We start from the raw sequence: 25,990 nt of genomic DNA, 5'->3' as shown, positions 1-25,990 counted from the left end.
TTTCTCACATTGATTATGAAATAATATTGATTTGTTTTAATTGCAGGCTCTTCAGCAAAAGCCCTTGTCAGTTTAAAAGGTAAGATCATAGCACGATTCTGTAGGTATGGCATAAGCTAGAAATTTAATTCATTAAATTGATTTGGGTATAGTCTTTTCTAAGTTAGGATTCAGTATAGCTTTTAAGTATTGGTTTTCACTGATGATAATTTTAAATTCATGGGCTGTTTTAGGAGAATTGGTCCTTGGTTGTTGGAAATTATTAAGAAAATTTTTCCCCGAGAATTATTGATTACAGAACTTTTTTTAAAATTTTTTAAGTAAGCTCTTTGCCCAGTGTGGGGCTTGAACTCATCACCTGGAGATCAAGAGTCGCACGCTCCACCAACTGAGCCAGCCAGGTGCCCCAAGAACTTTTTGGTTTTTTTTTTAAGATTTTAAGTAATTGCCACACTGAATGTGGGGCTTGAACTCACCACCCTGAGATCAAGAGTTTTATGTTCCCCATGAGCCAGCCAGGTGCCCCAAACCCCAGGAACTTTTTAATTTTTTTAAAGATTTTATTTATCTGTCAGAGAGAGAGAGAGAGTACCAGCGGGGAGAGCGGCAGGCAGAGCAGGCAGAGGGAGAAGCAGGCTCCCCGCTGAGCAAGGACCCCGATGTGGGACTCGATCCCAGGGCCCTGGGATCATGACCTGAGCCGAAGGCAGATGCTTCACTGACTGAGCCACCCAGGTGTCCCCCTCCAGGAACTTTTTAACTAAACATTGCAAACATCTTACTAGAGTGAAAGCATTTATTGAACAGCTGTGCTCAGCTGTATTTTTGCTTAAGAGTTTATATTTTTAGCGGGGCACCTGGGTGGCTCAGTCAGTTAAGGGGCTGGCTCTTGACCTCAGCTCAGGTCTTAACCTCAGGGTCCTGAGTTTGAGCCCCGCATTGGGTTTCATGCTGGGTGTGGATCCTACTTTAAAAAAAAAAAAAAAAGTTTATATTTTTGGGAATTCTGCTTTCTAAGTAATAATGCAAGTCTCTTGATATGAAAGAATGACAGTACTTTTTTTTCCCTGAGAACAGGGTTATACATATTCCTTGATCTTGCTCTTTCTTTCTGCAAGTACATTAGACCAAGCCTCTTACTGTAGTTTGTTTTGATTTTTTGCTTGAGCAGGGTTCTGCTAAGTAAGTCTGGAACCAAGCTATGCTCAAAAATTCACTAGTACTTTTAGTTTTTAAAGCTACTGTGTTGTGCTTTGGATTGGTGATTTACCAAATCAAGTCCTGGCTTAAGAACACTTACCTTCCAGGACTACCCTAATTTATTTGCCTAGGAGGATCAACCCTGGCCCATCTCTTTTCTTTTGTACTTAAAACGTACATCTGAAAACGTATTCCATTATTCTTTTCCTCCCAGTATAAAAACTCTTTTTTTTAAAAAAAGACTTACACAAGTGATACATTTCTTACAGAAAAAAATTAGGAAATGCTGATGAGCAGCTAGAAGAAATGAAAATAACTATCTTTTGTGTATTCATCCCAGCTTTCTATGTCTTTCTCTACATAAACATACCCTTTTTATAAAAATTAAACTCACCGTTCTGTATTTTTATAATATGTCTAATCAGTTACTTGATTGGATTTTTTCTGGTTGCATACAACTCTGAAGATATTTCTTTGAATCAAGGAAAACAGAAACACCCACACATTTTATTTTTGTATATCCACAGCTTCACTTATTGAAGCAGGAAACATTTAGAAATATACTCTAAATTCAAGGTTAGAAGCTTTTTCCATTTTTCCACTGCACTGTTTTCAATCAGATTGTACTTAAGCTCCTTAGCAAATTAGAATAAAGGAATTACTAAAAACACAAAGAAACCACACATATTTTAATATGAGAATTTAATACTTTCACGATGCAGTGCCTTGTCAAATTATGTAGAGTTTGACCAAAAAAAATACAGAAGAGATTTTTCATTTGTAATAAACCAAAATTACTGTGGCCAGTATATTTTTTCCATATTCGTAAATATTTCAGATATATTGCTATAAATAAAAAGACAATGTTCATTGTATAAAATCCTTTGAACTAAACTTAAATCTTACTAGTAATAATTACTTATTACAGAGGGAAGCTTATCTAACACATGGAATGAAAAATACAGCTCTTTACAGAAAACACCTGTTTGGAAAGGCCGGAATACGGGCTCCGCTGTGGAGATGGTAAGGAATTAGTTTTTCTTACTCTTTAGAATACAATAGCTAAATTGTTTGTATGATTGTCACGTGCGCAGCTCTTACAGGACAGTAAGAGTTTCCCAAGGTTCTCCCCAACTACAAGCATTTGAGTCTTTTACGTGTCACTGAGTGTAGTATACGATCATACTTAGTCTGTAGCCTTTGATAATCTGGTCACCAGTAAGCATTTGTTAAGTAATTGCAGTTTCTTTAAATAGACAGGATAAAAAAAACTCTAACAACCCCAAATCATGCTTTATTTAGAATATAAAAAATTTCATATGGTTCTGGTCCCTGCAAAAAGATATATAAATAAGTGGTAAGATAATAAAATCTTGTATAGGTCAAGGGTAAGTACATGTAGGGTAGAAGGGTAGAAGGGACTTCTTTCAGGGCTGTGGAGTATTAAGACCCTTGGTTGGTTTAATTTCAAGGGTCAGTACCTCTAGCCTTACCCGGTTGGATGCTGCCCATATGTTGTTAGCCCTCTGTACCTACCACCCTTCCAACTGGGCACGCAAGTATGTCTGCAGTGATGGAGAAGGATTTGAAACAGGATGTTGGTATGATTGGGATATTATTTCTGTTGTTCTTCTGCCTGAATGAGGCCTCTGAACCTAGGGTGGACTGTAAAATTGTTCATATTACAGACCCTTTAGTGAACAATGTCCTTTGGGTACTTCAACAAAAGTTAGTTCTGGTCCTGCAGCCTAGTTTACGCTACAGTCACTTACCAAATACCTGTGACAGGTGTCTTGTACTTTTATTCACAGATAGAAATTCAGTTAACAATTTTTGACAGGGCATCTAGTGCATTATTATACATTGAGATTGACTCTCTAGAGTGATCTAGTAACTTTGTCCAGCCCAGCCCCATGTGGCCAACACAGCATGTGATACACCCAAGTACTATTAATCCAAGCACTAACATAATGAGAACTGGAATTTCCAGAACTTGTTTTCCTCTCGTCACCATTCAAGGATGCTAAGGATACTTGGGTTCCAGTTTTAATCATCAGCTAGGTGTTTCATTTAGTCATCAGCTAGATGTTTTGATTGTAAACAAATTGCATAAATATGTACTACTTTGTAAATCTAAGATTCTTTGTATTCGACGTGTGGTGTACTTTGTATTACCCATCCTTATCCTTCCAGGCTGCTGATAGTCCAGCGTTAGCTGTGTCTCCCAAGTATAGAATTGTATTTTGGAATAAAAATGGGAAGTGTTCAGTCTTTTTATTAACTAAACAAATTTCTACCATAGCCTTTCAGAAATTCAAAACGAAGTCGACTCTTTTCTGATGAAGATGACAGACAGATAAATACAAGGTCACCCAAAAGAAACCAGAGAGTTGCAATGGTCCCACAGGTATGTGTGTCGCCAGCATTTTGTTCCATGTGAAAGGAAGTGAAAAATTGCTCAGCATAATAAGGTTTATTTTTTATTTTTCTGTTACATTTTGAGTAACAAGTTCTTTTTCTTGAGTCAGTGCTCCAACTCAGCTCCTATATTAGTTACCTAGAAAGGCCATTATTTTATTGATGGACTTTTTCCGGGAGTAGAAAGCCGGTCCTCAGTCTTACAAATGCACACTTTTAAGCGCGGAGAGGAGAGTGGACTTTAAGCAGATGGATTTGGCAATAGGGAATCAGTTTGGAGTTTTGCATGGAAATGAGACAGGGGGAAAAACATTTTACTTTATCACTGAGGTAAGTGTGTTGAAGACTTCTTATCCAAAAGAAGAAACTATATAGCATGAAGTCATACCTTCTTTTTCATTTTTGGCATTTTTTTTTTCAGTAAAAGATTAATTTATTTGATTTCCTCTCATTAGTTTTTTAACTTTTTTTTAAATTGAAGTATAATTAACAGACAGGGTTATGTTAGTTTCAGTTGTATGGTACAATGATTGAACAATTCTCAGTGCTCATCATGATAAGTGCACTCTTTTTTTTTTTTTTTTTAAGATTTATGTATTCATTTGAGAGAGAGAGAGCAGGGTGGGTAGGGACAGAGGGAGAGGGAGAATCTCAAGCAGACTCTGAGCTTAGCATGGAGCCCAACACGGGGGCTCAATCTCACAACCCTGAGATCATGACCTGAGCTGAAACCAAGAGTTGGACTCTTAACTTAGTGTGCCACCCAGGCGCCCCATGATAAGTGTACTCTTAATTCCCTTCACCTATTTCACCTATTCCCCCACCCACCTTCCTGGTGAACACCTCTGTGTTCAAGAGTCTGGGTTTTTTTGGTCTATTTTTTTTCTTTGTTTTGTTTCTTAACATCCATGTATGAGTGAAATCATATGGTATTTTTCTGACTAATTTCATTTAGCATTATATTCTGTGCCATTACCAATGGCAAGATTTCATTCTTTTTTATGGCTGAATCATATTCCATTGTATATATACGCCACATCTTCTTTATCCATTCATCTATGGATGGACACTTGGGCTGCTTCCATATCTTGTCTGTTGTAAATAATGTTGCAGTAAACATAGGTATCTATCTTTTCGAATTAGTGTTTTTGTTTTCTTTGGGTAAATACCCAGTAGTAGGAATTTATTTATTTGTCAGAGAGAGAGAGTGTGCAAGCAGGGGGAGCGGCAGGCAGAGGGAGAAGCAGAATCCCCGCTGAGCAGGGAGCTCAATGCCGGGGCTCAATCCCAGGACCCTGGGATCATGACCTGAGCTGAAGGCAGACGTTTAACTGACTGAGCCACCCAGGAGTGCCTCCCCTCCAACTATTTATTAGGAAAATTTTCAAACCTACAGAAAACTTGTCTCTATGACTGTGAAACCATCCTGCCCCATCTCTGTCCATTCTCCTTCCCCCAGGCACGTCGTTCCTTCTAGAGCTAGTTTACAAAGTGCTTTCTACTTCTGAGCCATATGGAGCAGATATAAATAAGACAAACATGATATGAGACTCCTTCAAATATGTGAAAAGTCTTTATATCCTATGAGTTTTCTCTTTTCTTCTTTTAATATACCTATTTCTTTCCATTTTTCATTTATGCGACATGGCTTGTTCTGTTCCCCTTCTAGTCTCAATCTGTTGGATTCTCTGGGTTTCTTTAAGGAGCCCTGTCCTGAGCTGACTAATTGTAAAAACAACTTTTACTGAGTACTTAGTGTGTGCCAGATTCTGTTTTAAGCACTGTGTATACATGGCTTTGATTTGGTCTTCAGCAACCCTGATGACCTAGGCTACGGTCCTCTTTCCCGTTTTTCAGCTGAAGAAGCAGACACAGGGAAGTATCCTGCTCGCAATCCCAAAGCTAGCAAGTGAAGGCTGCACACAAATGACCTGCAGCCTGTCTCTGGGGCCTCCTTTTTTCTGTTGTCCTAACAGCTTTATTTTTATTTATTTTAAGATTTATTTATTATAGAGCATGCGGGGGGTGGGGAGAGGCAGAGGGAGAGGGGAAGCAGACACCCCGCTGAGCATGGAGCCTGCTGCGGGGCCTCCATCTCACAACCCTGAGATCATGACCCCAGCCGAAAGCAAGAGACACCCAACTGATTGAGCCACCCAGGCATCCCCTAACAGCTTTATTGAGATATGATTCACATGCCATATGATTCAACTATTTAAAGCGTACCATTCAGTGGTTTTAATATATGTACAGACTTGTGCAACCAATTTTAGGACCTCTTCATCACCCCAAAAGAAACCCTGTACCAGTGACTCTCTGTTTTCCGTCTGTTGAAGAAACCCCTAAAGTGTGATTGCTACAAGGATATTTACATTTAAACTTTGGAAGATACTACTATATATTCATAGAAGGGGATCTTTAACACAGTTATATAGCCAATGAGCCACTAATACCCTATTTAAATAAAATCTGGGTCAGTAACTCAATAGAAAGAAAAATAACACTTTTTTCTGATAATAATATTTTATAATAATTTGGTTGTTATTTATGCTACACAACTCCCAGCATACAAACTTTTTTTTTTTTTTTTACATTAAAAAGTTAATTTTTTAAAGTGGCATGTGCTATCCTGAATTGTATTCTGGGACAGAAAAAGCACATTAATGGAACAACTGAAGAAATGCACATAAAGTCTGTAATTTAGTTAATAGTATTGTACCAGTGTTAGTTTCTTAGTTTTGACAAACCATGGTTTTTTAAGACGTTCGCATTAGGGAAAGCTGGGTGAAGGGCATATGGGAACTCAGTACTATCTTTGCAACTTTACTATAAATTTAAAATTTTTCCAAAGTTAAAGGCTTTTAATAAAAAAATAAAAAGTTAATTTTTACCTCTACCAATTCTCCACATCTACCTCCCTCATTAACTGGTAACTACTGGAATTAGTTTGATTAGCCTTTTAGATCTTTATAGACCTTTCTTAAAATTTTATATGTGTATTCATAGATATCATCATTCTGTAATTCAGTTTTTCATTTAAAAGTCTGGTTTTGAGATTTGGCCATTCTGATTGATTCAGATCGATGACAGATAGACTTCAATATTTTGTTTCTCAACAAAATTTTATATATTATTCAGCCTTATGGTACTGTAGTTTATACATTCTTCTACTTATGGGCATTTAAGTGGTGTCTAAGTTTTTACTATTACAGACAATGCTGTAGTGAACACCCCAAGCATGTTTATATAAATTTGCAAGTGTTTTTCTAGGACAAATGCCTGAAGTGTGGAATTGCTGGATCATAGGATATATACATTTAAACATTTTAAATTATTCTCCAAGGACATTGTACTGGTCTATATTTTCTTCCTTTTTTTTTTTTTTTTAAAGATTTTGTTTATTTATTTGTCAGAGAGAGGGAACACAAGCAGGGAAGGCGGCAGGCAGAGGGAGAAGCGGGCTCCCTGCTAAGCGTGGAGCCCGATTCAGGACTTGATCCCAGGATTCTGGGATCATCACCTGAGCCAAAGGCAGACGACTAACCGACTGAGCCACCCAGGCATCCCTGGTCTATGTTTTCTACCAGCATTACATCATAGTGCCTGTTTTCCCAAATGCTTGCCAGCTCGGTATATTAACAAACATCTAGATTGTTGCCAATCTGATAATAGCATCACGCTGGTTCTGGGTGGCATTTCATTTATGAGTGACGTCGAGGTACTTTTCATGTATAAAAACGATTTCTTTCCTGTAAACTGTTTGTCTTTTTTTCTTATTTTCTGTTAGATTCTTGGTCATTTTCTTACTCATTTGTAAGAATTTTATAATATTCTATAATTAAGAATATTAGCCCTTTGACTACTTAAATTGGTTGTTATTTTTTTCAGTTTGTAGTTTGTCTTTTGACTTTGTTTCTGTATTTTTACTATGTAGGATTGAAAAGAAATTAAGGGTCAGATAAAACTGTCTTTCCTTTTATGACTTCTTGGGTTTATACTTACTCAGAGAGATCTTCCCTAGTCTAAAATTTATACTTTTTGAATTCACTCAAATTTATTTCTTAATACTTAAATTTTCAATCCATACTGAATTTATTCTGGAATAAGGACTGAGGTAATACTGCAACCTTGTGTCTCCCCCACCCCCTGAAGACTATTTAGTTGTCCTGATAACATTGAGTGAGTAATCCATTTTTTTTTTTAAGATTTTATTTATTTATTTGACAGACAGAGAGAGAGATCACAAGTAGGCAGACAGGCAGGCAGAGGGAGAGGGAGAAGCAGGCTCCCTGCTGAGCACAGAGCCCGATGTGGGGCTCGATCCCAGGACCCTGGGATCATGACCTGAGCCGAAGGCAGATGCTTAACCATCTGAGCCACCCAGGCGTCCCGAGTAATCCATCTTTTATACATTGATTTAAAATGCTGCCTGTATCACAAGCTAAATTCCTGTACATATTTGGGGTTATTTCTAGACTTTCTATCTATCTATGTCTAATATGTCTCTGTATGTGCTAGTGTCAAATTGTTTTAACATGGCTTTATACAATGTTTTAATGTCTAGTAAGACATTATTACATATCCTTTTTTTAGGTTTTCCTAAGTATTCTTGCACATTTATTTTTCCGTGGGTACTTTAGAATCAACTTGACTAGGAAAAAAATCCTGTTGGGATTTTTCTTGGCATTGCACTAATATTATGAATTAATTTATGCTATGTGACATGTTTGTAGCATTGAGACTCTCTATCCAAGAACTGGTTTTAGTTCCACTTATTCAAGCCTCAGTGTCCCTCTGTAGACTTTAAAATATTTTCCCATGTTGATCTTGAACATTTGTTAAGTGTATTCCTGGGTATTTAATACTTTTGTGCTTGTCACTTTTGCTTTCATAAATAAACAGGATATTTCTTCTGTTTTATTGTCTGTAACTAGTTCCCACTTATACAGAGAAAAGTAGTGATTTTTTGGGCGCCTGGGTGGCTCAGTTGGTTAAGCGACTGCCTTCGGCTCAGGTCATGATCCTGGAGTCCCGGGATCGAGTCCCACATCAGGCTCCCTGCTCAGCTGGGAGTCTTCTTCTCCCTCTGACCCTCCTCCCTCTCATGCTCTCTGTCTCTCATCCTCTCTCTTGCAATTAAATAAAATCTTAAAAAAAAAAAAAAAAGAAAAGTAGTGATTTTTTAAGATACTGATTTTTGTATGTTAACTTTGTATTTGCCCACTTTATTAAATTCTGTACTATTTTAAATGGTTATAGTTGTTTTCTTGTTTTCGAGGACAGTCATATCACCTTCAAATAATGGTTTTGTTTCCTCCTTTACAGTTTTTATTCCTCTTATTGGATAATTCCATCAAAACGACGTTAAAAAATTGTGGTGATAGTCAACATCTTGGTCACATTCTTCACTTTAATAACAATGTTTTTAGTATTTTAACATTGAATATGATAATGACTTGGATTAGAATGAGGAGAAATAAATTTTACAGGTTAAGAAAGTATCCATCTAGGGGCGCCTGGGTGGCTCAGTCATTAAGCGTCTGCCTTTGGCTTAGGTCATGATCCCAGCCTGCTTCTCCCTCTCCCACTCCCCCTGCTTGTGTTCCTGCTCTCGCTATCTCTCTCTGTGAAATAAATAAATTTAAAAACTCTTTAAAAAAAAAAAGAAAAGAAAGTATCCATCTATTTTTGTTTTCTTGGTCAGTAGAGCTAAAGGTCCATTAATTGATATTTGCAAAGAACTTTTGGGGGTGCTTGGGTGGCTCAGTCGGTTAAGCATCTGCCTTCAGCTCAGGTCATGATCCCAGGATCCTGGAATCAAGCCCCGTGTCAGGCTCCCTGCTCAGCGGGGAGTCTGCTTCTCCCTCTCCCTTTGCCCCTCCCCCTCCCCCTGCTCTCTCTCGTGCACTCTCGCTCTCTCAAATGAATAAAATCTTTTAAAAAAAGAACTTTTGGTTTCATCATTTTGTCTCTTATTTTTGTTTCACTTATTTCTGCTTTAATTTTTATTTTCTTCTTTCTGCTTGCTTTGGGTTTTCTTTGCTCTTCTTTTTCTAGCTTAAGGTGGAGGAATAGGTTATTTATTTGAGATCTTTGTCCTTTCCTAATATAGGCATTTACCTTATAAATTAACCCCTCTCCTGCCTCCCCTGCCCCAAACACTGCTTTAACTGTATCATTTAACTTTTGGTATATTGTGTACTTTCAGTCATTCTGTCTAATTCTATTGAGAGTTTTTGTTAATGAATATTGAATTTTATCCAGTATCTTTAGCACCAGTAGAGATGACCACATGATTTTTATTCATTAATAATGACAGACTATATTAATAGTTTTCTTTTTTTTTTTTAAGATTTTATTTATTTATTTGACAGAGAGCACAAGCAGGGGGAGCAGCAGGCAGAGGGAGAGGGAGAAGCAGACTCCCCGCCGGAGCAGGGAGCCCGATACGGAGCTCGATCCCAGGACCCTGGGATCATGACCTGAGCCGAAGGCAGACACTTAATGACTGAGCCACCCAGGCGCCCCTATATTAACAGTTTTCTAATACTGGACCACGCTTGCATTCTTGACACACATTCCACTTGATTGGGTGGTATTCTTTTGATGGTCCGATGATGTTTATCTGGTACCTTTTTTTTTTTTAAAGATTTTATTTACTTATTTGAGGGAGAGAGGGAGAGAGTGTACACGAGAGGAGGTAGGGTCAGAGGGAGAAGTAGGCTCCCCACTGAGCAGGGAGCCTGATGTGGGACTTGATCCCAGGACTCCAGGATCATGACCTGAGCCGAAGGCTTAGATGCTTAACTGACTGAGCCCCACAGGTGCCCTGGTACCTTTTTTTAAGCTTTTAAAAAATTGAGATAATATTGACATATAACATTATATAAGTTTCAGGTGCACAACCTAATGATTTGATATTTGTGTACATGGTGAAATGATCACCACATTAAGTATATAGTTAGCATCTGTCACCACAGTTACAAATTTTTTTTCTTGTGATAAGAACTTTTAAAATCTATTCTGAAAAAAATAAAAAATAAAATCTAGGGGCACCTGGGTGGCTCAGTCGGTTAAGCGGCTGCCTTCGGCTCGGGTCGTGATCCCAGGGTCCTGGGATCGAGCCCCGCATCGGGCTCCCTGCTTGGCGGAGAGCCTGCTTCTCCCTCTCCCTCTGTCTGCCGCTCTGCCTACTGGTGCTCTCTCTCTCTGTTAAATAAATAAATAAAAATCTTTTTAAAAAAGAATTCTTTAAAAAAAAAAAATAAAATCTATTCTGTTAGCAACTTTTAAATATGCAATACAATATATACTATAGTCACCATGCTGTACATTACATCCCCACGACATACTGATTTTATAACTGTAAGTCTGTACCTTTTGACCCCTTTCAACCCATTTCACTCCCCCCTTCCCAGCAACCACCAGTCTGCTCTCTGTATTTATGAGTTTGGTTTGTGTATGATTTTTTTTTTTTTTGGTCTGTTTTGTTTTTCAGGGGAGTTTTTTTAGATTTCACATTTAGGTGAGATCATTTGGTGTTTGACTTTCTCTGACTTATTTCACTTACCATAATGCCCTCAAGGCCTATCCATGTTATCACAAATGGCAAGATTTCATTCTTTTTTTATAGCTGAATGATATTCCTCTGTGTGTGTGTGTGTGTGTGTGTGTGAATGTATATATATGTATATATACACCACATTTTCTTTATCCATTCGTCCATTGATGAACACTTAGGTTGCTTCCATGTCTTGGCTATTATAAATTATACTTCAATGAACTTTGGGGTGCAGATATCTTTTCAAGTTAGTGTTTTTGTTTGCTTCAGATAAATACCCAGCAGTGGAATTATTGAATTATAAGGTAGTTCTATTTTAAAAATTTTTTTGAAAAACCTCCATACTGTTGTCCACAGTGGCTGCACCAATTTACATTCCCACCAATAGTGCATAGGGCTCCCTTTTTTCCACATTTTCACCAACACTTGTTATTTCTTATCTTTTTGATTCTAGTCATTCTAAAAGGTATGAGGTGATAATCCCATTGTGAATTTGCATTTCCCTGATGATGAGTGATGTTGAGCACCTTTTCATGCACCTGTTGGCTATCTATCTGTAGGTCTTTGGGAAGATGTCTCTTCAGATCCTCTGCCCATTTTTTAATTGGGTTAGTTTTTTGCCATTCAGTTGCATGAGTTTTTATATATTTTGGGTATTAACTCTTTATCAAATATATAGTTTGCAACTATTTTCACCTATTCTGTAGATTGCCTTTTCATTTTGTTGATTTCCTTTGCTGTGCAGAAGGTTTTTAGTTTGATGTAGCCCCACTTGTTAATTGTTTCTCTCTTTTTTTGATGCCTTTGCTTTTGGTGTCAAATTCGAAAACATCATCACCAAGACCAGTGTCTAGGAGCTTACCACTTACATTTTTTCCTAGGAATTTTATGGTTTCAGGTCTTACATTCGAGTCTTTAATCTATTTTTTTTTAATTTATTCTTTTATTACGTTTTTTTAGAGAGGGGGAGGAGCAGAGGGAGAGAGAGAATCTTGTCTTAAGCAGGCTCTGTGCCCAGCATGGAGCCTGATGCGGCACTCGATCTCAACACCCTGAGATCATGATCTGAGCCAGAATCAAGAGTTGGATGCTTAAGTGACTGATCCACCCAGGGGCCCCAAGTCTTTAATCTGTTTTGAGCTAGTTTTCATGTATGGTGTAAGATAGTGGTCCAGTTCATTCTTTTGTATGTGACTGTCCAGTTTTCCCAACACCATTTTTTTTTTTTTAAATGCTGAGGTTTTTTTTTTTAATTTTATTTATTTGAGAGAGAGAGCACAAGAAGGGGGGAGGATCAGAGGGAGAAACAGACTCCCTGCTGAGCAGGGAGCCCGATGCGGGACTCGATCCCGGTACTCCGGGATCATGACCTGAGCCGAAGGCAGTCACTTAACCGACTGAGCTACTCAGGCACCCAACACCATTTTTTGAAGAGACTGTCCTTTCTCCATTGTATATTCTTGCCTCCTTTGTTGTAAATTAATTGACCATATATGCATGCATTTATTTCTGGGTTCTCTATTCTGTTTTATTGACCTGTGTATCTGTTTTTATGCCAATATGATACTATTTTGATTACTATAGTTTATAATATAGTTTGAAATTAGGGAGCTTGATGCCTCCAGCTTTGTTCTTCTTTCTCAACATTCTTTGGCTATTCAGGATCTTTAGTGATTCCATACAAATTTTAGGATTGTTCTACTTCTGTGAAAAATGCCACTGGAATTTTCATAGGGATTGCATTGAAATTTAGATTGTTTTAGATAGTATGGATATTTTTTTTTTTTTAAAGATTTTATTTATTTGACAGAGAGAGAGAGAGCACAAGTAGGCAGAACAGCAGGGAGAGGGAGAGGAAGAAGCAAGCTCTCCACCAAGCAGGGATCCTGACGTGGGGCTCGATCCCAGGACCCTGGGATCACGACCTGAGCCGAAGGCAGCCGCTTAACCGACTGAGCCACCCAGGCGCCCCTAGATAGTATGGATATTTTTAACAGTATTAATTCTTACAATCCATGAGCACGGAGAATCTTTCCAAGCATTTTCTAAAATTCATGCAGCAGGGCCTGGGTGTGAGGTTCAGTCGGTTAAGTGTCTGACTTCAGCTCAGATCACGACCTCGGGGTCCTGGGATTGAGCCTCTTGTTGGGCTCCTTGCTCAGCAGGGAGTCTGCTTCTCCCTCTCCCTCTGCGCCTACCCCCACTCATGGGCGCTCTCGCTCTCTTTCAAACAAACAAAATCTTTAAAAAATAAAAAATAAAATTAATGCAAGTGAGTGTTTTTTTGAGATTTTCTTTTATTATACTTTGGTAGATTTTATCTGCTTATGCTGTCTTGATAAAAATAATTGTGAAGCTCTTTTTTTTCATTGAATTAAAACATTTTAATAGCATTGGTGCTGTGATTGATACAGAATTCACTGGCGAAACCTCCTGGGCCTAGTGCTTGTTTGCTTGCATTTTCTCTGTCTCTCTGTCACAGTTTTCTTCCTACATACCTAAATTGAAATTGGACCTCAGTACAAACATGGTGGAGGCAAATGTTTTCACTTTCCTTGTCAGAATATCTTATGAAACTGGAGACTTTAACTTCATTAGAAATAATCAGAATGTTTATTTTGTTAAATAATGACAAAAAAATTTTGTGGTATTGAATCTTTTTGAGTACTTAACCATAATCTACCTTTTTACAAATGTATTCGATGTTATAGATGTTCATTTTTGCATGATGGACCTGTAATTAATCTCTATTTTTTTATTGTATAGAAATTTACGGCAACAATGTCTACACCAGATAAGAAAGCCTCACAGAAGATTGGTTTTCGATTACGTAACCTACTCAAGCTTCCCAAAGCACATAAATGGTGCATATACGAATGGTTCTACTCAAATATAGATAAGTATGTATCATGGCTTACATTGTGGATATCACTTGAGCCATAAATTTAAGTTTTTCAAACGTTATAAGCTATTTTCTTTTCTGTAGGTCTGTTTTGATTCTTTTTTTTCCTGATTTCTTTTTTCTGTTCTTCATTCTGCTTTGATCCATTTCCATTCCTCATAGTTTGCTTTTCCCCTTCCTCCTTTCAGAAGTGGTTATACATTTTTGTGAAAACTCAAATGAAAGTATAATCTCTATTATAATTTACAAAGACCGTGGAGTGGAGATGCCCTAGAACAAAGGCATCTTTGTAACAAAGGCTCTTTTATTTGTAATAAAAGAGACATGTTTTTCTCTTTTATTTTTTTTAAGATTTTTATTTATTTATTTTAGAGATAGCATGAGCAGGGAGAGAGGGAGAGGGAGAAGTAGACTTGGAGAAGTAGACTCCCCGCTGAGCAGGGAGCCCGATGCCGGGACCCTGGGATCATGACCTAACGCTCTAGAGTCTTCCAATTTTCTTTTTTCTTTTTTTTAAGATTTTATTTATTTATTTGACAGAGAGAGAGATAGCGAGAGCAGGAACACAAGCAGGGGGAGTGGGAGAGGGGAAAGCAGCCTTCCCGCTGAGAAGGGGCCCCGATGCGGGGCTCGATCCCAGGACCCTGAGATCATGATCTGAGCCGAAGGCAGCCGCTTAACCGGCTGAGCCACCCAGGCGCCCCGAGTCTTCCAGTTTTCTAAAACTGATTTAATCTGAGGGCGCCTGGGTAGCTCAGTTGGTTAAGCGACTGCCTTCGGCTCAGGTCATGATCCTGGAGTCCCTGGATCGAGTCCTGCATCGGGCTCCCTGCTCGGCAGGGAGTCTGCTTCGCCCACTGACCCTCCCCCCTCTCATGTGCTCTCTCTCTCATTCTCTCTCTCTCAAATAAATAAATAAATAAAATCTTTAAAAATAAAAAAATAAAAATAAATAAAACTGATTTAATCTGAAAGAGGACTCCTTGGTGTTGGGACAAAGATACATTGTAGCTAACGTTGTTCATCCTCACTGGATACAATGACAGTGCTAGGATATACTAGGATATACTCATACATGAGATTTAACAAAAATCAGTGTCTCCTTGAATCTCTAGCACAGACAATATTTCTTGAGTAACTTATATACATTGGTTGTTTCACAAATGCCACTTTTAGCACTTTGAATTTGTGCCTCTTTTGTGTATGTTCTGGGTAGAAGTGAAAGAACATTTGATGATTAGTATAATGTTGAAAATTGGAAAGCATATTTTGAAATTTATGCCTCTGAAGTAACTCATTGTGTCTTAACCATTAAAATACCATGTCTGTTTTACAGACCACTTTTTGAAGGCGATAATGACTTCTGTGTATGTCTGAAGGAATCCTTTCCTAATTTAAAAACAAGAAAGTTAACAAGAGTAGAATGGGGAAAAATCAGGCGACTTATGGGAAAACCACGGAGGTAAAAATAATATTTTTATTTAAAATAAAATCTGTCAGTTAATTGTATAATTACCACATTGATTCTTTTTCATCTTCACAAAGACTAGTCCTGAAAGATAACTTTTCAGAATAGTTATATGTTAAATATATCTGGTTAACTAGCGTTAATGTAGGTCCTTTTTATACCTATGCATCTTACAATTAAATGTACAGTTCCATTTTTGTTCAAATTACAGGCTTTGCATATAATTTTCTTACATTCTCTATGCCCCACTATGTTCCAAAAAATATTTAAGAATGCACTAGAAAATATAGCTGATCCTTTAACAACATGGGGGTTAGGGACACCAACCCTGCACAAAAATCTACATATAACTTTTGACACCCCCAAAACCTAACTACTAGTAGTTTACTATTGACTGGAAGCCTTACTGATAACAGAAACCGTCAATAAAACATATTTTGTATGTCATGTGTATTATATACTGTGTTCTTACAATAAAGTAAGCTAGAGAATAGAAAATGGTATTGAGAAAATCATAAGGAATGAAAGATATGTTTACAGTACCGTACTGCATTTGTCAAAAAAAAACATGTACAAGTGGATGTGGGCGGTCATATCCATGTTTTTCAGGAATCAGCTGTATTTAATGAAGCTCTCAGGAGCTTCATTAAAAAGTTAGGGATAACTTTTAATCCCTAAAAGTTATTATCTTTTAAAAAGCCGTTTAGTACTGCAAAAGCCTTCTTAGAAGTGCGTATTTTACTTTATATAAAAATGGGATAAGGGGGTAGGTGAAATGGGTGAAGGGCATCAAAAGGTACAAACTTGCATTTATAAAGTAAGTCCTGGCGTGTTGCGGATAGTGTAATGACTATAGTTAATAATACTATAGTTGCTGACAGTGGATCTTAAAAGTTCTCATCCCGAGGAAAAAAGTGTTTTATCTATATATGGTGTCAGATGTTAACTAGACTTAGTGTGGTGGTCATTTCACAGTATATACAAATATTGAATCACACTGTTGTACACCTGAGGGTTACAAAGTGTGTTATATGTCTATTATACTTCAATAAAATAAAAACACATGCTATCTCAGAAAAACAAAACCCCAGAAGGAAAAATCAAGTGAATCTATCCAATGTGTTGTTTTCTGAAAATTACTTTTCATGTGAAATGACTTTTCCTTTTGCAGTGTTATCTTGCTTTCTAACACATTGGAAAACCTTATATTACTCTTGAGTGAAGTTTTGAAATCTGTTAGATTATTTTCATATTATGTCTCTGCCTAGTAAAAGCATATACAAAAATTTTTCACTTTAGATGGTGGGAATATCCAGGAAAGGCATGGAAATATAGTGACTTGGGCAAGTAGAAACAGAATTTAATTTTAATGATTTCTGTAGATAGTGATGAAATGCAAGGAGAACTTTTAATTGAACTGGTAATATTTTATTTCTCTATTAAAAGATGATGTTGCTGATGATGTTTTTAATATTTCCCTCATTTATAAGAACGCTTGCACACACACGCATGCACACACACACACACACAATGGAATACTACTCAGCCATAAAAAAGAGTGAAATCTTGCCATTTGCAACAACATGGATGGACCTCGAGCATATTATGCTAAGTGAAATAAATCAGACAAAGAAAGACAAATACCATATGATTCACTCATGTATGGAAACTAAAAAAAGAAAAAAAAGAGGCACATGGGTGGCTCAGTTGGTTGAGTGTCTGCCTTCGACTCAGATCCTGGGGTCCTGGGATCAAGCCCCGCATCGGGCTCCCTGCTCAGCGGGGAGCCTGCTTCTCCCTCTCCCTCTGCTGTTCCCCCTGCTTGTGCTCTCTCACTCTCTCTCTGTCAAATAGGTAGATAAAATCTTTAAAAAAAAAAAAAAGGACAAAAACCCCAAAAAACTCTTAAATACAGAGAACAAACTGGTGGTTACCAGAGGGGAGGTGGGTGAAATAAGTATAGTGAATTAAGAGGTACAGATTTCTAGTTATAAAAAGAACAAGTCATGGAGATGAAAAAAAAAAAGTACAGAATAGGGAATATAGTCAATGATATTGTAGTAACGTGGTGACAGGTGTTGACTGCACTTATTGTGGTCAACATTGAATAGTGTATAAAATTGTCAGCTCATTATGTTGTACACCTGAAACTAATATAACACTGTATGTCATTTTCATGTCAGTGAAAAAAATGCAAAAAAAAAAAACCCAATTAATAAATTGCTAGATGATTTCAATAGATGCTTCACCAAAGATACAAGGATGTCAAAGAAATACTAGAGAAGATATTCAACATATTAGTCAATAGAAAAATGCAAATGAACCCATAGTGTCTAGAATTTACAAGATTAAGCATACCAAGTGTTGGTGAGGCTATGGGGAAACTTGGAATCCTATGTGCTGCTGAGGGGAATTATAAAATGGTGTAACTGCTTTGGAAAACGGATGATTTCTCTCTCTCTCTCTTTTTTTTAAGACTTTTTTTTTTTTTTAGAGAATTTTAGGTTTAGAGCAAAATTGAGAGGAAGATAGATTTCCCATATACTCCCTCCCCCCACAGATACACAGTGTTCCTCGTAACAATATCTCGTTAAGATAGTGATACATTGTGGTGAGTCTATATCAACACATCATAATCCCCCAAGTCCATAGTTTACATTAGGGTTTACTCTGTGGGTTTTGAAAAATGTGTAATGACATATATTTATCATTATAATGTCATACACAGTATTTTTACTGCTCTAGTAATCTTTTGCGCTCCACTTATTCCTTCCTCTCCCCATGGCCCCAATTCGTGGCAACTGCTGATCTTTTTACTGTCGCCAGAGTTTTGCATTTTCCAGAATGTCATATGTTGGAATCATACCATATGTAGCCTTTTCAGATTGGCTTCTTTCACTTAGTAATATGCATTTCAGGTTCCCCTGTATCTTTTCATGGTTTGATAGTTCATCCTTTTAATGCTGAATAATATTCCATTGTCTGAATATACTACTATTTTTTTTATCCTTTCACTTACTAAGGGACATCTTGGTTGCTTCCAAGTTTTGGCAATTATGAGTAAAACTGATGTAAACATCCATGTTAAGGTTTTGGTGTGGACATAAGTTTTCAGCTCATCTGGGTAAATACCAAGGAGTGTGGTTGCTGGATTGTATGATAAGACTTGTTTAGTTTTATAAGAAACCACCAAACTATCTTCCAAAGCGTCCATGCCATTTTTACATTCTCACCAGAATGAACGAGAGTTTCTGTTGTTCCACATCTTGCCAGCATTTGGTGTTGTCTGTGTTCTGGATTTTGGTCATTCTAATAGATGTTGGTAGTGTCTCAGTTTGCATTTCCCTGATGACATATGATGTGGAGCATCAAAGTGGCTTATTTGTCATCTGTATATCTTCTTTGGTAATATTTGGCTTCTTTGGTTTCTTAAAAGGTTAAACATACACTGATCATATGACCCAGCCATTCTATTCCTAAGTATTTAGTTAAGAGAAATTAAAGCATAGATTATACGAAAACATTTCTATACAGAAATGTTCGTATCAACTTTGTTGTAATAACCCCAAACTGGAAACAGTGCAAATGTCCACCAATAGGTGAATGGATAAACAAATTACAACACATTCAAAGAAAAGGATACTGTTCTCCAATAAAAAGAATGATCCATTGAGGGACGCCTGGTGGCTCAGTCGGTTAAGCATCTGCCTTCAGCTCAGGTCATGATCCCAGGGTCCTGGGGTTGAGCCCTGCATTGGGCTCCCTGTTTAGTGGGGAGTCTGCTTCCCCCTCTCTTTCCCGCTTGTGCTCTCTCTCACTGTCTCACTATCTCATTCTTAAATACATTATTCAAGAGAAAGAGGAAAAGAGGGAACGGTGAGATGGATGGTCTGATTTCAAGTTTGTTTTTTTTTAATGTTTATTTGAGAGAGAGAGCATGAGCAGGGGAGGAGCAGAGGGAAAGAGAGAAGCAGATGCCCCACTGAGCAGGGAGCCAGACGTGGGCCTCAATCCTCTGTCACTATCTCTGTCTCTCTCTCTCAAATAAATAAATAAAATCTTAAAAAAAAAAAAGAACCATTGATACATGTAACAACATGGATTAATCTTGGCATAATTATGCTGAGTGAAAGAAGCCTGACAGAAGAATTCATACTAGATGATCTCGTTTATATAAAATTTTAGAAGATAGAAACTATAATGACAGAAAGCAACTTAGTGATTGCTTGAGAAGTGGGGGTACAGAAGTGGGAGGGATGCAAAGGAGGGATAATCGAGTGCCACAAGGAAACTCTGGGGAGTGATTGATGTCTTCAGATGTTCATTATCTTGTCTGTGATGGTGGTTTTATGGATATATATTTTATGGCACGAAAGCTATGTTTAAGTTACTTTGGTTCATCCCAGTATTTGAAAATAGAAGTAAGATAGGCCCTAAAGATAAGGGTAAATTCAGTATTTATGCTTTAAGGCAGGAAGTATGATTAAACATTTACACAGTGGTAAGCCTTGTCTTTAGTTCTATATTGGCGTGCTCTCTGGGTCATAGGGAAAATATCATGTTCTTCTAAATAGAATATTATAGTTGAACTTTGTCCCAGGAGGAGACCTGGCATCCAGATGCAGTATTGTCAAAGGATGGTGAACAAATCCTCCTGCTTTGTAGGGAGGGATAATGTAGACTTGCTTATAACCCTTTAAGTCTTGCAAAACCCTATTTTTAAAAAGATATAATTTACTTTGAAGAGAAACAATTATTATTTCTAAGAACTCAAATACATTATTCAAGAGAAAGAGGAAAAGAGGGAATGGTGAGATAGATGGTCTGATTTCAAGGTTTTTTTTTAATTTATTTTTAAAAAATGTTTTATTTATTTATTTGAGAGAGAGAGCATGAGCAGGGGGAGGAGCAGAGGGAGAGAGAGAAGCAGACTCCCCACTGAGCAGGGAGCCAGACGTGGGGCTCAATCCTGGGACTCCAGGATCACGACCTGAGCCAAAGGCAGACGCTCAACCGACTGAGCCACCCAGGCACCCCTGTTTGTTTTGATTTTAAAGATTTATTCACTTGAGGGGCGCCTGGGTGGCTCAGTTGGTTAAGTGACTGCCTTCGGCTCAGGTCATGATCCTGGAGTCCCGGGATCGAGTCCCACATCGGGCTCCCTGCTCGGCGGGGGGTCTGCTTCTCCTTCTGACCCTCTTCCCTCTCGTGCTCTCTGTCTCTCATTCTCTCTCTCTCAAATAAATAAATAAAATCTTTAAAAAAAGAAAAAAGATTTATTCACTTGAGAGAGAGAGTGTGAGTGAGCATCGGATAGGGCAGAGGGAGAGGGAGAGAGAAACTTTAGCAGACTCCTCGCTGAGCTTAAGCGCGACCTGGGCCTTGATCTCACGACCCTGAGATCATGACCTGAGCCGAAACTAAAAGTCAGATGCTCAACCGACTGTGCCACCTAGGGGCCCCATGATTTCAAGTTTTTGTATAGGATAGTTATCAGTTTATATGATTTTTATAATTTATTCTAGATGTTCTTCTGCATTTTTTGAGGAAGAGAGATCAGCATTAAAACAGAAACGACAGAAAATAAGGCTCTTACAACAAAGGAAAGTTGCAGATGTTTCCCAGTTCAAAGATCTCCCAGATGAAATTCCTTTGCCCCTGGTTATTGGAACCAAAGTTACAGGTAAGTAAGTGAACATAAGCTCATTCATTTTGCTTTATAATTTTTCACCAAGATAACTACTAGGTAACCACTAGACAAATGGCTTTTAAATTTTAAAAGCTTAAACTCTAGTTCTACAGCAATGTACTACAGAAGTTATTATTTCTTCTTCTGTGGCATTTGGTTTTTAAACTACTTGGGAAAAAGTGTAGTGGTTCAAAGCAGTGTCTACTACAACATAAACTAAAGCAAACTGCCACAAAGATGAAATTTAAAATTCACTGGAATAAGCATAGCTAGACATTGTTTAAATTTCTAAAATTTTAAATTGTTCTGTCTTTTGCTTTCACATCATTTATTTTCCTTCCTAACCAATCTTAAATGGTTAGTTCACAAGTACCATTGTTTTTGTGCTCTTTGGGTTTGGGATAGTCCATTTCTAATGACTGAATAGTAGGTAGTTTGCTCAGAATTTTATTTTAAGGGTGTAAATTCTGTCAACTCGTAGATGTGAGTCTGTGTGTTCTGTTCAGTTATGACATGGAAGGAAAGTACCACCAAAACCTCAAGTTTAAATTAATCCTTAATAACTTGGTAAACTAAAATTACAATTTATATAACACAGGAAATAACAAGGTGTTAAGTGAGTAGGTAAATTAGTAACTATTGAAAGGGATTAAAAAATGGTTGGATTAAAAAAATGGATTTATCGAAGAATATTTTCTGGAGGAAAGGTAACCTTGAGTTACATATTAATATCACTTTTTCTGGTTATAAAAGTGGTACATGTTTCCATTATATTATAAAAAATGGGTAATTAAATGGAAAGGTAGATTAGAGAGAGGAGACTGTATCATGCATATAAAATGCAGGTAGAAAAGAGAAGAATTGATTTGGTCATAACTTACCATGACAACTTAACTATGTACAGAGTTATAGATGATCTCTCTCTCAACAAAATTAGTCTGCGGGTGAGACTGGAGATGAAGGGAGGGAGAGATTGTAGTCTTGAAAAAATACATTAGTTCTAAAACACCATATAAATAAGTACAGATATAAAGTCTGCAGTACCACTACAAATCAGAGAAGTGTTGGAATGCATAGAGTGACATAAAAGTTAATTGTTTCAGAATTTTAAGGACGGGCAGTTTTATGGAGGGTCTATAAGTAGATTATTCTTGTTACAATGGAGAATAGGTTGGACAGGATGTATCAAGATATGAGAAAAGGGGGTGCCTGGGTGGCTCAGTCGGTTAAGCATCTGCCTTTGGCTCAGGTCATGATCCTGGAGTCCCAGGATCGAGCCCTGCGTCTGGCTCCCCACTCGGTGGAGAGCCTGCTTCTTCCTCTGCCCCTTACCTGGCTTGTTGCGCTCTCTCTCTCATGCTCTCTCAAATAAATAAATAAAATCTTTAAAAAAAAATATGAGAAAAGTTTGGGGCGCCTGGGTGGCTCAGTCGGTTAAGCGTCTGCCTTTGGCTCGGGGTCATGCTCTCAGGGTCCTGAGATTGAGCCTCACATTGGGCTCCCTGCTCAGTGGGGAACCTGCTTCTCCCTCTCCCTCTGCCCCTCCCCCTGCTCATGCACACACACACTCTCTCAAATAAATAAATAAAATCTTTTAAAAAAAAAGAATGATTTTTACATTTTAATTTTTATTTTAAAGATTTTATTTATTTATTTAGAGAGAGAGCACGAGCAGGGAGGAGAGGGAGAAGCAGGTTCCCTGCGAGCAGGGAGCCCAACTTGGGCCTCGATCCCAGGACCCTGAGATCATGACCTGAGCCGAAGGCAGACGCTTAACCAACTGAGCCACCGAGGCACCCTGAGTTTTACATCTTTAAATGGCTGAAAAAAATCCCAGTAATAATATTTTGTGACACATGAAAATTATATGAAATTCAAAGACTTCATTAAGGAGGAAAGATGGTTCATAACTGAAACAGACTAATAAGAGGAAGCAGGGCAGGGCCAAAAAAAGTCTGCCAATAATTTTTTGTTTACCATACTGTCCAGTATGCAATACAAAATTACTAAACCTATGAAGAAACATGAAGACCGGTTCTGTAGTCAAAAGAAAAAGCCATCAGTAGAATTAGCTGAGATGGCTTAGATACTGGAATTAGCAGTGGCTTCAAAATGTTTGTTATAAACTTAATGTAAATGTCGTCATAATGAGTGGGGAAATCTGAGAGATAAAGAGGAATTATTTAGGTCTAACAAATTTAGAAGTAAAAAGTACAGTATCTGAAAAGAAAAAAAATTTTTTTTTTTTTTAGAGATTTTATTTATTTATTTGACAGAGTGAGAGAGCAGGAGAGAGTGAGCATGAGCAGCAGAGGGAGAGGGAGAAGCAGGCTCTCTGCTAAGCAAGGAGCCCAATGCGGGACTCGATCCCAGGGCCCTGGGATTATGAACTGAGCTGAAGGCAGATGCTTAACTGACTGAGCCACCAGGTGCCCCAATAATGAACTTTTTATAGAAAATGGCAAATATGGGGGTGCCTGGGTGGCTCAGTCATTGGGCATCTGCCTTCGGCTCGTGTCATGGTCCCGGGGCCCTGGGGTTGAGCCCCGCATCGGGCTCCCTGCTGCGCGGGAAGCCTGCTTCTCCCTCTCCCACTCCCTCTGCTTGTGTTCTCTCTCTCGCTGTGTCTCTCTCTGTCAAATAAATAAATAAAATCTTTAAAAAAAAAAAAAAAGAAAATGGCAAATATGTGTAAAATGGAACAATCATGTTGCAAGCTTCTTGAATTTGTTATGAGAGCATACGATGTTGACTATGAGTAGATTGTAGTAAGTAAAGCTTGGGTATTCTGATCTGTAGAGTATTGAGGTTCAAAACCTTCCGGGTGCATCAGAATTACCTGGAGGTTCTGGATGAAACAAATTGCCAGACTCCCTTCCACCCTCCGAGTTCTGATTCAGAAGGTCAGGGGTAGGGCCTAAGAATTTGCATTTTAACAAGATTCCAAGTGATGTTAGGGCGCCTGGGTGGCTCAGTCATTAAGCGTCTGCCTTCATTTAGTGGTTAAGCGTCTGCCTTTAGCTCAGGTCATGATCCCAGGGTCCCTGCTCTGCGGGAAGCCTGCTTCTCCCCCATCCCACTCCCCCTGCTTGTGTTCCTGCTCTCACTGTCTCTTTGTCAAATAAATAAATAAAATCTTAAAAAAAAAAAAAAGATTACAAGTGATGATGCTGCTAGTGTGGGGCTATACTTTGAGAACTAGTAGAAGGACCTACTTTTTTTTTTTTTTAGAGAGAGAGAGAGAGTGGGGCGGGGAGGGGCAGAGGGAGAGGGAGAAACAGACTCCTTGCTGAGGGCAGAGCCTGAGGCAGGGCTGGATCTCACAACCCTGAGATCGTGACCTGAGCCAAAATCAAGAGTCTGACACTTAACCGACTGAGCCATCCAGGCACACCAGGACCTACTTTTTAAAAAATGCTGAGAGACGCATACCTAAAAAGCCAACAGAGAAGTTAATTTTGAAATTCTAGCAAATAATTAAGTGAAAAGATGATGGGAAATAAAGGACAGGGGAACAAAAACCATAGGATAAATAGAAAATAAACAGCAAGATGGTAGACTCAAGTCTGGTCCTATTTTCATTATATTAAATGTCAATGAACTAAGCACAATACTGAAAAAGTAGAGATTATCAGACTGGATTAAAAAAAAAAAAAAGAAATGTCTGGTGCATCCGGGTGGCTCAGTCTGTTAAGCATCTGCCTTTGGCACAGGTCATGATCCGGGGGTCCTGGGATCCAGTCCTGCATCAGGTTCTCTGTTCAGCGGGGAGTCTGCTTCTCCCTCTCCCTGCCGCTCCCCCAGCTTATGCTCTCTCTCTCTCTCTCTGTTAAATAAGTAAATAAAATCTTTTTTAAAAAATGCCTAACAGTATGCTATCTTTAAGAATTATACTTAAAATATAAAATCACCAATAGATTAAAAGCAAAAGGGTGAAAAAGATATGCCATGCAGCTGTTGACCATAGAGAGTTGAAGTGGCTGTATTAACATTAGACAAAATAGATTTCAAGACAAGGAGTATTACCAGAGAGAGAGAGAGAGAGGAATGTTTGATAATGATAAAAAGGTCAATTCAGCAGAAGAATGCAACAATCCTAATATACATTCATTAATAAGTCCTTCATAACAGAACTTTAAAATACTTAAAGCAGGGCACCTGGGTGGCTCAGTCGTTAAGCGTCTGCCTTCGGCTCAGGTCATGATCCCAGGGTCCTGGGATCAAGTCCCACATCGGGCTCCCGGCTTGGCAGGAAGCCTGCTTCTCGCTCTCCCACTCCCCCTGCTTGTGTTCCTGCTCTCGCTATCTCTCTCTCTGTCAAATAAATAAATAAAATCTTAAAAAAAAAAATAAAATAAAAATAAATAAAAAAAATAAAAAATAAAATACTTAAAGCAAACACTGAGACAACTAAAGGAAGCCATATACAAATCAACAGTCATAGCTATAGATTTTAACACCTCTCTACCAGTAACTGAGAAGAAAAAAATCAGTACAAATATAGAGAATCTGAAAAACACTGTCAATTATGATGATCCAATTGATATATTTTTTAAAGATTTTATTTATTTGAGAGAGAGAGAGGAGGGACAGAGGGACCCTGAGATCATGACCCAAGTTGAAGTCAGAAGCTTAACCAACTGAGCCATCCAGGTGCCCAGATCCAACTGATATTTTTGAACGCTAAGCCCCAAAACTATAGAATACATATTCCTTGCACATGCACATGATTTGTTTGTCGAAATAGACCAT

The 25,990-nt window shown here is 38.1% G+C and overlaps 1 protein-coding gene across 3 annotated transcripts in view; it reads left to right on the top strand.

Annotated features, from left to right (window-relative positions):
• Nucleotides 1–25,990, top strand: part of LIN9 (lin-9 DREAM MuvB core complex component) — a 70,795-nt gene that overhangs the window by 6,653 nt on the left and 38,152 nt on the right. For all 3 annotated transcript variants that reach the window (XM_081824421.1, XM_081824420.1, XM_081824419.1), the window contains 6 exons: nt 47–79; nt 2,129–2,223; nt 3,503–3,607; nt 13,946–14,079; nt 15,418–15,543; nt 21,075–21,232. In XM_081824421.1, the coding sequence (XP_081680547.1) occupies nt 2,221–2,223; nt 3,503–3,607; nt 13,946–14,079; nt 15,418–15,543; nt 21,075–21,232 (526 nt within the window). In that variant the 5' untranslated portion in view covers nt 47–79; nt 2,129–2,220. The remainder of the gene's footprint in view (nt 1–46; nt 80–2,128; nt 2,224–3,502; nt 3,608–13,945; nt 14,080–15,417; nt 15,544–21,074; nt 21,233–25,990) is intronic.

The sequence above is a fragment of the Leptonychotes weddellii genome, chromosome 6, assembly GCF_054177405.1.
Source record: "Leptonychotes weddellii isolate Sample4059 chromosome 6, ASM5417740v2, whole genome shotgun sequence".
Lineage (NCBI taxonomy): Eukaryota > Metazoa > Chordata > Mammalia > Carnivora > Phocidae > Leptonychotes > Leptonychotes weddellii.
Note: the sequence above shows the minus strand (reverse complement) of the source record. Positions and strands in the feature narration are given on the sequence as shown.